Raw genomic sequence first — 12,071 nt, 5'->3', positions numbered from 1 at the left:
GCTTTCCACATGGTATTTCTTCAGAATCTCTTTGCCATATAAAAAGCCTGAGAAATGGCAGGCTCATTAACCCATACACCAAGGAACCTAGGGGCCAGCCTTCCTCACTTGCCTGGTTGCCATCTGCACCCACCCAGAAGCAGCCCAGGCAGTCACTCACGTGAGAAAACTCAGGCTGTGATGGTGTGGGGATGGACTGCAGCACAAAAGCATCTTGAGAAACTGGAATGGATGCCTCAAGAGCGCCTGGAGTCTTCAGTGGTGCATCTTCCTGCTTTCCTGGTTAAAATGGTGAAAGAGTGGAGGTTAACTATGCAGAGTGGAGGTTAACCCCTATAGAAAACAGGAAAGACTTATTCCTGCAGTTAAGAGCAAGAGAGCCTTATGGTAAAGAAAGGAAAAGAATGCTGACTGATTCACTCCAAAGTTTAAGAAGAGGTCAGTCCTCAGCCCCTCTTCCCTCTAAGAACAAAGGGGAAAGCTAGGACATTCCCACTGTAGAACCATAACCCAATCTCTCTGGCAAAGAGATGACATACCTTCAGCCTCCTGTTCAGTTGGGCTTCTTGGAACAATACAAGGCACTGGCTGTAAGACTTCAGAAGTTGTTCTAGCACGACCTGAAGCACAACTAAGGGGGAAGAGAACAGCCCACAAATGAAGACTTCCATCTGCACCCCACCCCTCTACTTCTACCAACAAAAGGCAGATGAAAGGCTAAGAGCCAAGTGCGGTCAGAGGCCTCAGTCATGGCAACAGCTTTCCTCAGCGGAGTTGTCCAAGCCATCTCAAAGCATGAATGTTCTGATCGCCAAATCTGCCATTCCAACTTCGAAATGTGCTGGAAGTGTTCTCAAGTTTTAGAGTCAACCTTGAAATATTTTGCACACCTCAACTTTTCAGAGAAGAGCAAGAACCCAATCAAAAGCATGGAGCACCAAAAGGAGAAAGAAGGAACAGCAAGCAAAGCAACTGATTAAAAAAAAGAATCGTTCTGAAAGACACACACCCATTAAGGGATTTCAACAGGAGAGATAAATGATAAAGCATCAGTCAGAAAAGAAAAGCAATTATGGCAAGATTTCTACTTACTTGGAAAGAGGCCCTTGTCCAGAGAGGTGAAGGACCTGCAGAGGATCAGCAGGAGTAGATAATGGAGAATTTGCCTCTTCCAGCCTAGACATGGCACAACCATTGTCTGGAGCTATTCCAACTGAATTAAAACATGTATGATACCTTCAGCCACACACAAGTCACTTTGAAACCCATGTCCCAGCTACCACTGCAGCTTTCCTGCGCCCACTCCAAACTGCAAAAGACCCTTTACGCTTCACATTGTGCAGGAAAGTGACTGCCAGGAACAACGTGGCTGGAAAAGGCTTCCATTCTCCAGCATTCAAGAGGGGTCCCCCCTCCCATTTCCTTTACATAAATCAGCTGAAATCTCTCCACCTGGAGAGGCTGATTTCTGGAAACTCAGTCAGCTGCTACTGGAAGGTCAGTTGGTGGTTTAGTGCCCGAGAACTGCAGCTCTCAAGATGCCACAGGAAAATGACAAGAATCTCTCTGCTCTGAGAAACCCACAGCCCTGCCAGTTACTTCACTCAACATGGCTAATCCAGGTCACAACATACTCAAAGCTGTCTGTCCAAGAAAAGAGAGTAATGTTACAATATTCACATTGTAACAACCTGTGGTTACAACAATAAACTTATTTACTTACTATATTGAAAAATAGACATTTTAGTAATGCAACAAGTGCAAATGGGCATTGAACATTTTATCTTAAATGAAGCCATTATGCTTTCATTTCTGCCCTTGCACAGGAAGCGTGGGTGTGGCATTCACCGACCACTCTCCAAGAAATAGTAGGTGGGAAAGGACCAATGCTAAATTTGCTTTTATTCCGTTTACATTTTGCTCGTAAGACAACCACTATATTTGCTAAGTTTCCTACCATCCTACTTAAAATTATGATTCAGTTAAAACTTGGTCTACAAAAAAGAGTTGCTTCTGGGGCCATATGTGGCCTTAGACCTCAGACTGCACTCCTCTGCTAGGTATAATACACTCCCCAAATACCTGGATAAGCAAAGCTGCAACAAACCAGGACACCCTGACTTCAGAGTGGGAATGGTGGGCACAGAAGAGCCTACTGCCTCTCTTCACCTGTTGTGCTGTTCTGGTCAAACATATCCTCCTGCGTAGAAGACACAGGCTCAACATCCTCTAACGGCTGAGGAGGAGGACTCTTCACGGGTGGCGTTTTCTCAAGGAGGGGGCAGGCAGAAGCTGGGCTCTTGGGAGTTTCTTTATGGAGCTGCATTATTCCAGGAACATGGTTGGATTCAAAGCCTGAACTGGGGAATTTAAATGCAAATATTTCTCACAGCCCAGCATATGTATCAAATGTAAACAATGATATTTGGTATCAAATGTAAACATTTCTGTAAACGTGTATTGTTATAGATTTTAATTGTATATCTATTTATTGTTTTAATATGTTGTGAGCCGCCCAGAGTCCCCCATTGGGGGGAGATGGGCGGGGACAAGTTTAATAAATAAATAAATATCAAATGGTAACTTTTCAGGTAGTCCAAACAAATGGTATATACATCAGATGTACAGGCAGAGAATTTGGGCTTTTCAATCCCAAGTAATTAGAAAGCTGAAAATTTGGCCCTCTGTGGACGGATTAAGGGAAATAGGATCATGCGGCCCCAAGATGAGGGGAATTATGGTAACACAGATCAAGTCCCTGAAGGGATGCTACACAGGTCAACATCTCCTCTCCTTCATCCCAGGATGCAGAATAACACAGAATAATGATGATCCTAAGTTACAGGAAGGCAATTCCAGGTGAACATTAGGAAAAGCATCTTAATGACAGCACTAGCTAGAACAGAGAAACTCTCTACCTATGAAGATGCAAGCTGTCCTTCCCTAGCGAAACGCCTTAGTTTGTGCAACTGCACAATTCCTTCCAGCTCTAGAATTCTATTATATCTCTCATAAGGAGTGTTTCTGCTCACCAGAGAGCAAATGCAAAGCACCCGGAAGCTTCAACAGGTCCAGAATGCAGCAACATGGGCAGCAATGGGCATGCCTTGGTATGCCCATGTAACACTTCTGCTTAGCAAATTGCTCCAGTTGCCAGTTTGCTTCCAGGTCTGATTCAAGGTGCTGATCGCTAACTATAAAGGCCTACACGGCACAGGGCCTGGTTACTTGAGATACCGCCCATCTCCCATAGTACCTGCTCAGCTGGTCCCATCTGGCATGGTTGGTGCACTCCAGGTTCCTCCAACAATGTAATTTCTCAGGACCCTGCAAGCATGCCTTCTCTGTAGCAGTGCCTGCCCTCTGAAATGAGGTTTTCTCCAGAGAACTGGAAGGCCCCCACCCTGCTGTGGTTTGGAAGGCTGTGAAGACCTGGCTCTCCCCCCAGGCCTTTGGCAGGAGAGAGTGATGGCCCTTTCCTTCGTTCCTGTCCAGTTTGTCATTCTTGACATCTTTTTTTAAAACCCTGTTATTAATTGTATTTCTGTTTTAGTTGTTGTGAGCCACCCAGTTGGGCAGCATACAAATTTGATAAATATTTACCCTTCAGGATAATCACTCCTGGATTTTCTCACTGCATCCCAGCCTGTTTTATCTTGGTCTGCAGGTAGAACAGAGAAAGAACGAGGAATAGATGCTTGGTTATGAAATATGTAACTGCCCACAACGGCTTCACTAGAACATAAGGACACCTGATTTCAGACCAGAGCAAGTCAGCACCAACCCAAAGGGTTCGCCCACAGCCTCTCCCCACTGCCTTCCAGTGACCCTGCTCAGGAGAGCAAAGCATAAGGACAGATGTGAAGTGTGCCAGGGATGCGCACATATTTAGGCATCCCCAAATGGAGTTTTGTGGCCTCACAATCGTTTTGAGACCAACCATCGTGCTATTAACAAAACTAGTTGTATAGGCCAGAACAGCCTGTGGGCCTCAAAGCTGAAAATCTTATCACAGCTTAAACTAAAGTTTCAAATGATGCCATTGCCTACATTTTAAATCAATCCTTCAAAGACTGTGATGCCAAGAAACTGTTCTCTGTCTGAAGAGGGTCATCTTTTTAAGCAGAAACATTTGCAAACTGCTTAGCAGGAGAAACTGTCCCCCCTAATTGCTGCTGTGGCAGGCAGGGTAGCCCAATTTTAAAAAGGGCACAGGAGTGCCCCCCACTAGAATGGTTCTTCAGGGGACCTTTCCCCACTGCCCAGGTAAAGTCCTCCAGACCCATCACACGGGTACAAATCTTGCAGTCCCCACCCGCTTTAACTGCCTCTAGCTCAGCCGCTGCCCAACCCCACGTCCTGATTCCGTGGGTGCAAGTAAAGCAAAGCGGTAGGTTCCTGGCTTGTCACCCCCAGCCACGAGCGCGATGCAGGAACGGGCTCGGGGAGGGGGGCTGACAGGCAATGGAGCCACCTCGCCTCCCGTCCGGGAGCCACGAGCAACGAGAGCTCAACGCCGGGCGGGCCGGAGGGCAAGGAGAGGGCAGCTGCCGGACCGCCCGCTCCCCCTGCCCACCAAGACCCCTCCAGAGACAGCGGGGCGAAGGAGCCGGAGGGAAAAGAGAGGAAGGGGGCGAAGCCAGGCCGGAACCGGGGGCGGCTCCCAGGCGGGCTGGCGGGCGGGCAGCAGGCGCCGCTCAGCTCCGGGGGCAGAGGGCGGCTGGGCGCGCTCGCGCAAAGCGCAGCCCCGAGAGCGAGGCGCCGGAGAGCCGAGCCCCGGCCCAGGGGACCCCGCGCGTTGCCGCCGCCGCCGCCGCCGCTCTGCCCCGCCCCCCGCCCGCGCCCCGCGCCCCCGCCCCGCACCTCCTTCGCAGCCGCGGCCCTCCTGCTCCTGCTCCGCGCCGCCGGCCTCGTCCTGGTCCCGGTCCCGGTCCCGGTCCTGGCTGGGCGAGAGCGCCAGCGCTCCGAAGGCCAACCCTGCGAGGCAGAGAGAGACTCGCACGCCGCCCGGAGAGGCCGCCCCCGCGACCCCCGCCCCCGAGTCTTACCTTCGCCGGCCTGCGGGCACGCGAGGAAGCGCGGCGGCCGGGGCGGCTCCAGGACCGGGCTCAGCGCCAGCGGCGGCCGGGGAGCGCCGCCCGCCTGCCCGCCCTGCCCCGGCCCCGGCCCCGGCCCCGGCTCCGGCTGCGAGTCCTCCACCAGCAGACGAGGCGTGTCGGCGATGGAGCAGCCCGAGCCCGACGGGTCCATGGCGACAACGACGGCGGCGTCGGGGTAGGCGGGGCGATGACGCAGCTCTGCGCAGCCGCAGGGCACCTGCGCGGGAAGCGTCCCCGCCCTTCCCAGGGATCCGTCGGCGCCTTCCCTCCGGACACCTGAGTAGGCGCAGCAGCCCCCTCCCCGGCGCCGCCTCTTCCCCCGCCGGGGCCTGCTTTGGTGGCCTTCGGTCGCCGCGGGCCTTTCCGTCGGGACGCGCCCGCCGCGAGGGCCTCCCGGTGCGGAGAGGCTGCGAGGCCTTCGCTTCCAACGCCGCGGCCCTCCCGGTGCCCGTCTGCTCCCTCCGCCTGGACACTGCGGCCGCCTGCTTTGCGGCCGCCTCACGCCCCCGGCTCGGGCTCAGCCTGCGCGAACCACGGCGCCAGGAGGGTTTTCGGCGGCTTTCGTTCCCAACCGAGGAGGGCGCCCGACTGCGGGCCTCATTCTGCGTCCCTTCCGCGCCCCCTGGGGCGCCCGACGCCGCTCTCCGTCGGATGAGAGCCCCGAGGAACCCGGAGGAGGATGCGGACGCGGCCCCGTCGCGCCGCTTGTCGCTCAGCTGCTCTGCGTTGCCGGGCCGGCTCTTACGGGCTGCCGACGGGGAGGTAAAGTCGGGAAAGAAATCGGAGGAGGAACCGGGCCGGCCGCGCCAAGGTGGCCCGGCCTCCGCCGACCCTGGGAGGGCCCCTCCGTGGCTGCAGTTGGAGGCAAGGAGCCCTCGCCCCGCTGACGGGCCTGCGGCCGGCCCCTTCTGCCCTCCCGGCAGTTAATCCGGAGAGCGGTGCCAGGTAACCAGGTCACGACCCCAGGACAGACGCTGATCCCCAAAGCGCCGGTTTTAAGTTGTATGTACAGCTTATTGAGACGCGAAAGAGTAGAGAAAACACGGGTTGGTTTTAGGCTTAGAGTCAAGGGTTAGGCCTCAGAGAAGCAGGGTGCAGAAAATGAAGATTTAGGCCTCAGAAGCAAATTGCCTTGAAGGAAAATGGCTGTTTGTCTTGAACACAAACAAAATAAAATCAAACCCACTTAACATTGTTTTGTTTATTTATTTATTAATCAAATTTATATGGCTGCCCACCTCAGAAAAAGTGACTATGGGTGGCATACACCGAGCCAATAAAACAATAAATATATAAAACAAACATTGCCTAAAAACATTATATAATTATTAAAAAGCAGTAAAACTATAAAAGGAGAACTGAAACAGAAAAAGAAAATAGAAAAAGGGCTGTTAATAATACTGGAGCCACCTCACTAATTCACCCGTCCCCTGGGGTCCCCAAGCCTGCTGGCATAACCAGGTATTGAGGAACCTTCATGTCAGAATCCTCGCAATCAGTTAGCCGCATTATTTCCCAGCTTGCTTGCTTGCTTGGGTTCTGCCATTAAGAGACATGTGGGGGTGTTGGAAGGATCTAGAAGGATGGAGGGAAGAAATGACCATTAGAGGTAGATGGGCTGTTATCAGAGACTGAGGAATGCTCAGGGTCGTACCAACGAGCAAGTGTGAGAAGACTGGGAGGTTAGGGGGGTGCAAGGGGGAAAGAGAAAAAAGGTAAAAGCAACTTTTGGCATACGGGCTCAGTCTTAGCAATGCTTTGGAACTGTACACTTGTTCTCAATGAATGAACTTTCTTTTGAACCATTACTGGTTGCAAGGAAAGTTACTGAAGTTGGGAGTTGTGAGTGGCAGATCGTTACAATTTGCTAAGACTCCCATGAGGACTTCTGCCAGGGAAAAACTTGCCCTGAGGGAAGTCCATTACATTGCGTTAACCGGCGTGCAACTGAGCAACGAGATGGCGGACGATGTAATCAAGGAGGTTAAGGTCCAGCAGGAGGCACCAGTAGTCCTCGCGAGCGACCCGATTGGCAGTGAAAGCGCCAGGCCCCTCATTGAAGGACCGCGTGAGAAAAGTGGAGACACAGATGGCTTCGCTAGCAGACGATGTGCGGGCTATGAGAATCGTGCTGGATCGGGTGCTGGGGGGGGGCGGCCTCATACCCCCAGCCAGGGAACCAGCAGTAACACCTGGATTGTCAGAGGCGGGTGAGAGATTGGCTGAGGGTGAGATGTCCAGTGAAGAAGATGGGGACTACGCACCCAGATGGGTGAAGAAGAGCCTGATGTAGCAACGGGGGATCTCCATGAGATTCGCAGGAGATGCTGAACAACTGGCCTGTTTTCTCACCCAGGTGCAGATCTACATGGAAGGATATGGGGATTTGTTTCTCAGTGAAGCAGAGAAGGTTTCTTACGTTTCGAGTTACCCTGAGGGCATGGCGGTGGAGTGGGTCGTCGGAATGCATTGCACAAAAGAACCGGCTCTGGAAAAGTTGGGCTTCATGGATGCCCTGTGCAAGCGTTTCGAAGACCCGTGTGTTGCCCTGAAAGCACGAAGGGATCTGGAACGGCTCAGGCAAGGATCCAGGACGATGTCCGAGTTCGCATTTGAGTTCAAGGATCTAGCTGAGAAGCACCCAGACATACCAGAGGGACTCCTCATCGAGTTCTTCCAGCGGGGTTTGCAACCCAAGCTGTTACAGCATGTGATGAATCGGGGCTATCCGAAGACTCTTAATGGGTGGATTGCTACAGCAGGGGAGGTCGAAGAGCAGTGGCTAACAGTGGCAGCAAGAACCCGTTTGTTGACAGCGGAGCCAGGAGCCAAGAAGGTCGGGACCAAACCCAAAGAGAGTGCTCAAGACAGGAAATGAGGTCACTGGGTGTGCTTCAAGTGTGGTGAGTCGGGTCATTTCACTGCTGCTTCCCCCCAAGCGAAATCGGATGCCGGAGGCTGGTGAACCCTCAGAAGCCGGGGAGAAAGGAGACCGCAGCTGCCAGCGCAGAGGTGGGGTCAGGACACCCCGGAGTTTGAGTCATCAGAGGGAGAGGAACAGCTGGCGGGAAACTAAAATCTCCTGCTTTAATCCATGCCAGAAAGAAGGCATAATTCCCAGGGCGTGAAGGTTGATCTGGAGGGGAGTTGGAGAGTGAAGAAACGGGAGTGAGTCCCATCGACGTCTGGGTTGAGGACAACCCATAGGTCGGACTTGAAGGCTCTCATAGACTCGGGTGTTCCTGCTGCTAATAAATCCCGTGATTGTTCACGGGCTGGGACTGAGAGTGAAGAGACTCAAAACTCCAGTAATATTTTCTCAGTTTGACGGGTCCCCAGCACCCCCCATGGAGTTTTGTACAGAGAAACTGGAACTAAGGATGGGGACTCACCGAGAGACTATAAAATTCCTGGTGACTCCCATGGCAACCCATCCCTTAATCTTGGGGATGAATTGGCTGAAAGGGAGGAACCCCAAGGTGGATTGGGACAAGGGCACTTCACAGTTTCCAAAGGGGAATGTTATGGAAGTGAGAGGGATTGCCAAAAAGTCATCAGAGGTAGAGATGGCCACAGCAAGTGTGGAAGCGGCGGATGGGAGTATAACTGGGGATCTGACTTTGATTCTGGAGCAGTACTGAGATTTGGAAGCAGTGTTTAGTGAAAAGGAGTCGGACCAACTACCCCCCCCCCATTGGCCAAGGGACTGTGCCATAGAGATTGAACCCGGGGTCTGCAGAGGAGATTTATTGAGCCTGCTCAATCCCAGATAGCAGCACCGGTGCTATTCAGGGAAAAGAAAGGCTCTGCACGGACTGTAGAGGGTTAAATGCTATCTGCCAAGATAATAGATACCCTTTGCCACTCATGAAAGACTTATTAGCTCACTTGTCGAAGGGGAAAATTTTCACTAAGCTGGACTTATGGGACGCATATTTCCGGGTGCGAATCCGAGAGGGGGACGAGTGGAAGATGGCATTTAACTGCCCCCTCGGTTGTTTCCAGTACAAAGTCACATCGCCCGGATTGAAAGGAGCCCCAGGGGCATTTATGCAACTCATAAATGAGGTTTTACAAGAGGACTTATATCAGGGTGTCTTGGTCTATCTGGATGACATACTGATTTGTATTGAAAATATGGATGAGCACGTGAAGTTGGTAAGGAGCATGTTGAGGAAGCTTTGGACGCTCAGCTGTTTGCCAAACTGTCTAAATGTGAATTCCATAAGGAACAGATTGATTATTTGGGTTACCGGATATCGAATAAGGGGATTGAGATGGACCCGAGCAAAGTGAGGGATGTGATTGGCTGGGAGGTTCCCAAAATGCAGCAGCAGCTTCAAAGTTTCTTGGGCTTTGTTAATTTTTACCACCAGTTCATTCCAAACTTCGCGCAGGGGGCACTCCCACTTACCAAGTTACTAAAAACTAAGGGAAAGAATAAAGCGAAAGCCTCAAAGCCTGAGCATCTTTCATTTTATACCGTGTGTCAACCAGTTAAACTCGTTGGTGCCCCTTTCATAAAAATTCTCATATCATCTATTCAAAAATATACTTGTATACTTATCAATTAACAATTATTAATCATTCCTTGAGCTAGCGTGGTTCAAGGAATGTCAGGAAGCATTTGAAAAGTTGAAAAGCTTGTTCACAGTGGAGCCTATTTTAAAACATTGTCTGCCATTCAGGCAGACGCTTCGCACGTAGCGGCGGGGGCTGTGCTGCTGCAGAAATCAGAAACTGGGGAGTTATACCCATGCGCATATATTTCACAGAAGTTTTTTTTTTTTTTTTTATAATGTTTTTTTTATTTTTACAACAAACACAAAACAAACATGAACAAACAAAAACATAAAAAGGCATAAAAAAGCATCTTTCATTTTATACCGTGTGTCAACCAGTTAAACTCGTTGGTGCCCCTTTCATAAAAATTCTCATATCATCTATTCAAAAATATACTTGTATACTTATCAATTAACAATTATTAATCATTCATAGCTAATCTATAAAATCATATATTACAAAAAATTTTAACTTTCAATAGGATTAGTAATACATCTCCATCTATCTATTATATGTGTATATATATAATAATTAATATCAAATTTCTATTATAAAATTTCCTAATCTATTACATTACTATATTTTCTCATCTAATCATTAATAAAAACAAATCCGGTGTCATATAAAATTGCTTATCTTCTTACTCTAATTTCAAATCTCAATTTAACTCATCTCTGCACATTCCATAATTTTGAATAACTTCCTCCTGCATAAGTACTTTTTAATTTTTCCAATTCTTAGGAGTTACAATTCTAACCAATATCAGTTACAGTATCAATTACAATTCTAACCAAGTTACAGTTCTAACCAGATTTCACTACATGTTATACAATTTTTAACTATATATCTCAAATTTATACTTTATTCCAGCGCTTGCATAATTTTGAGTTCACCCTTTTCATTCAATATCCCAAAATATCTGGCTGTTCATTCCTTCTTTCTATATTATTGGATAAGAGAAAGCAATAATAAGTGTCCTTTTGAACATTCTGCTTTTGGAAGCTTCTGTCAGTTCCATCATTGTTGTATTCCCCTGATTTTCTCTTTAAACATCTGCAATAGTTTCTTTCAATATTGTTTTACTTCTTCTTTTTGTACATTCTCTTAATACGATTTTCCATTATAATCTTGTATAATCTTTTTCTCACCCTCAGTGCCAAGAACAAATCTGTCTCTCTTCATTTATCAGTTGATTAACCCTTTTAATTCTCAGTTTATAGGCCTCACAATAATTCCGTTTAATGTTTCTGATTTCTTGTACTATTTCTTCCTTTTCCAATGATCCCGTTTTATGTTTAATTAAGTCCATTTTAGCTTTAATATCTTTTTTCTTTTTCTTTTTTTTTTTTTTTTGAGAATTTCTGCAGCTCTTCTTCCAATTTTTTATAGTCATCCTCAATAGTTTAAAGATCTTTTTCTGCATTGTGTTTCTCGTATAGTCTATTATCTTGATAAACCTTCATTGAGTCAAAGGATTCTTTATCTTTGTTCTTGCCAAAAATAAGAGAAAAAAAAAAGCAAAAGGAGAGAAGAAAAAAAAAGAAGGAAAAATAAAAAGAAAAGGAAAAGAAGGAGAAGGCTAAGCCTCTTTAAAAAAAAAAAAAAATCCATCTGGGGGGGGGAATAGAGAGCAAAGCAGAGCTTCTAGCAGAAAAAAGAGCTACTGCCACTAATCAAAGCTCTTGTGACTGGCTCAAACTTTCCATCTTAATGTTTTCAAAGTCGCTTTCAACTCCACTTTCTTGTTTATAGTTACGGATGGCACCTGTATAAACATGCACATCCCACTATCTTTTTAGAAAGCACAGGGTCTTTGAGCGTGCGTCACAATGAAAAAAAAAAGCACTAAGTCGCGCCTCTAAATGGCAGTGCAACTTCCATTTCTTCTTTCATTTACTTTCTCTTAACTCCACTTTCCCCATTTCAAAGTCAAAAAGATATAAATTTCTTATAACAATAAAGAAATCTTAGTAAAAAAAAAGGCTTAAAATAAAGAGTTATTGAATATTAAAAAGAGAAAGCCAATCCAGTTAAAAATATATTTTTTTTAAAAGAAAAACATCTTGTCAATTCCACTAAAAAGGGAAAGTTGAAAAGAAAAATTTTCTCCCCCTTCTTTTTTTTAATAGGGTTCAATCTCGCCGCTTAATCCACTTTTCTTCACTTTTAAAAATCTCTTTAAGTTACTTAAGGTGTTCTCTAAAAATAGTTGAATAGTAAAAGTCCATCTCACCCAGTTGACACCCTTCTCTTCCATCTTCCTTTTGAGCTGTCCCGGCTTTCGCAGCCATTTTTGGCTGCCTCTCCTCCGCCGGCTTCAAGAGCTTCTCCCCGGATCGATCTGGGACTTGCGGCGTCCCTGAGATCCGCGGGACGCGCCCTTTGCATTCGCCATCTCTACGGGACAGT

General features: G+C 48.0%; 1 protein-coding gene across 11 annotated transcripts in view; it reads right to left on the bottom strand.

The window, feature by feature from the left end:
- Nucleotides 1–5,386, bottom strand: part of TP53BP1 (tumor protein p53 binding protein 1) — a 40,232-nt gene extending 34,846 nt beyond the window's left edge. For 2 of the 11 annotated variants that reach the window (XM_088139337.1, XM_088139345.1), the window contains exons 1-7: nt 5,049–5,380; nt 4,864–4,977; nt 3,604–3,661; nt 2,170–2,360; nt 1,093–1,213; nt 540–631; nt 161–279 (exon numbers count right to left, since the gene is read on the bottom strand). In XM_088139337.1, the coding sequence (XP_087995463.1) occupies nt 161–279; nt 540–631; nt 1,093–1,213; nt 2,170–2,360; nt 3,604–3,661; nt 4,864–4,977; nt 5,049–5,250 (897 nt within the window). In that variant the 5' untranslated portion in view covers nt 5,251–5,380. Of the gene's footprint in view, nt 1–160; nt 280–539; nt 632–1,092; nt 1,214–2,082; nt 2,361–3,603; nt 3,662–4,863; nt 4,978–5,048 lie in introns of those variants that run through there. The other 9 variants (XM_088139336.1, XM_088139338.1, XM_088139335.1 and 6 more) reach the window with 7 other exon arrangements.
- Between the last annotated feature and the right edge of the window lie 6,685 nt (nt 5,387–12,071).

The sequence above is a fragment of the Python bivittatus genome, unplaced genomic scaffold (assembly GCF_059951505.1).
Source record: "Python bivittatus isolate LINGU-HERP-01145 unplaced genomic scaffold, Pbiv_v1 ctg000210_np1212, whole genome shotgun sequence".
Classification (NCBI taxonomy): domain Eukaryota; kingdom Metazoa; phylum Chordata; class Lepidosauria; order Squamata; family Pythonidae; genus Python; species Python bivittatus.
The sequence above is the reverse complement of the archived record's forward strand: the minus strand, read 5'-3'. Positions and strand labels throughout refer to the sequence as shown.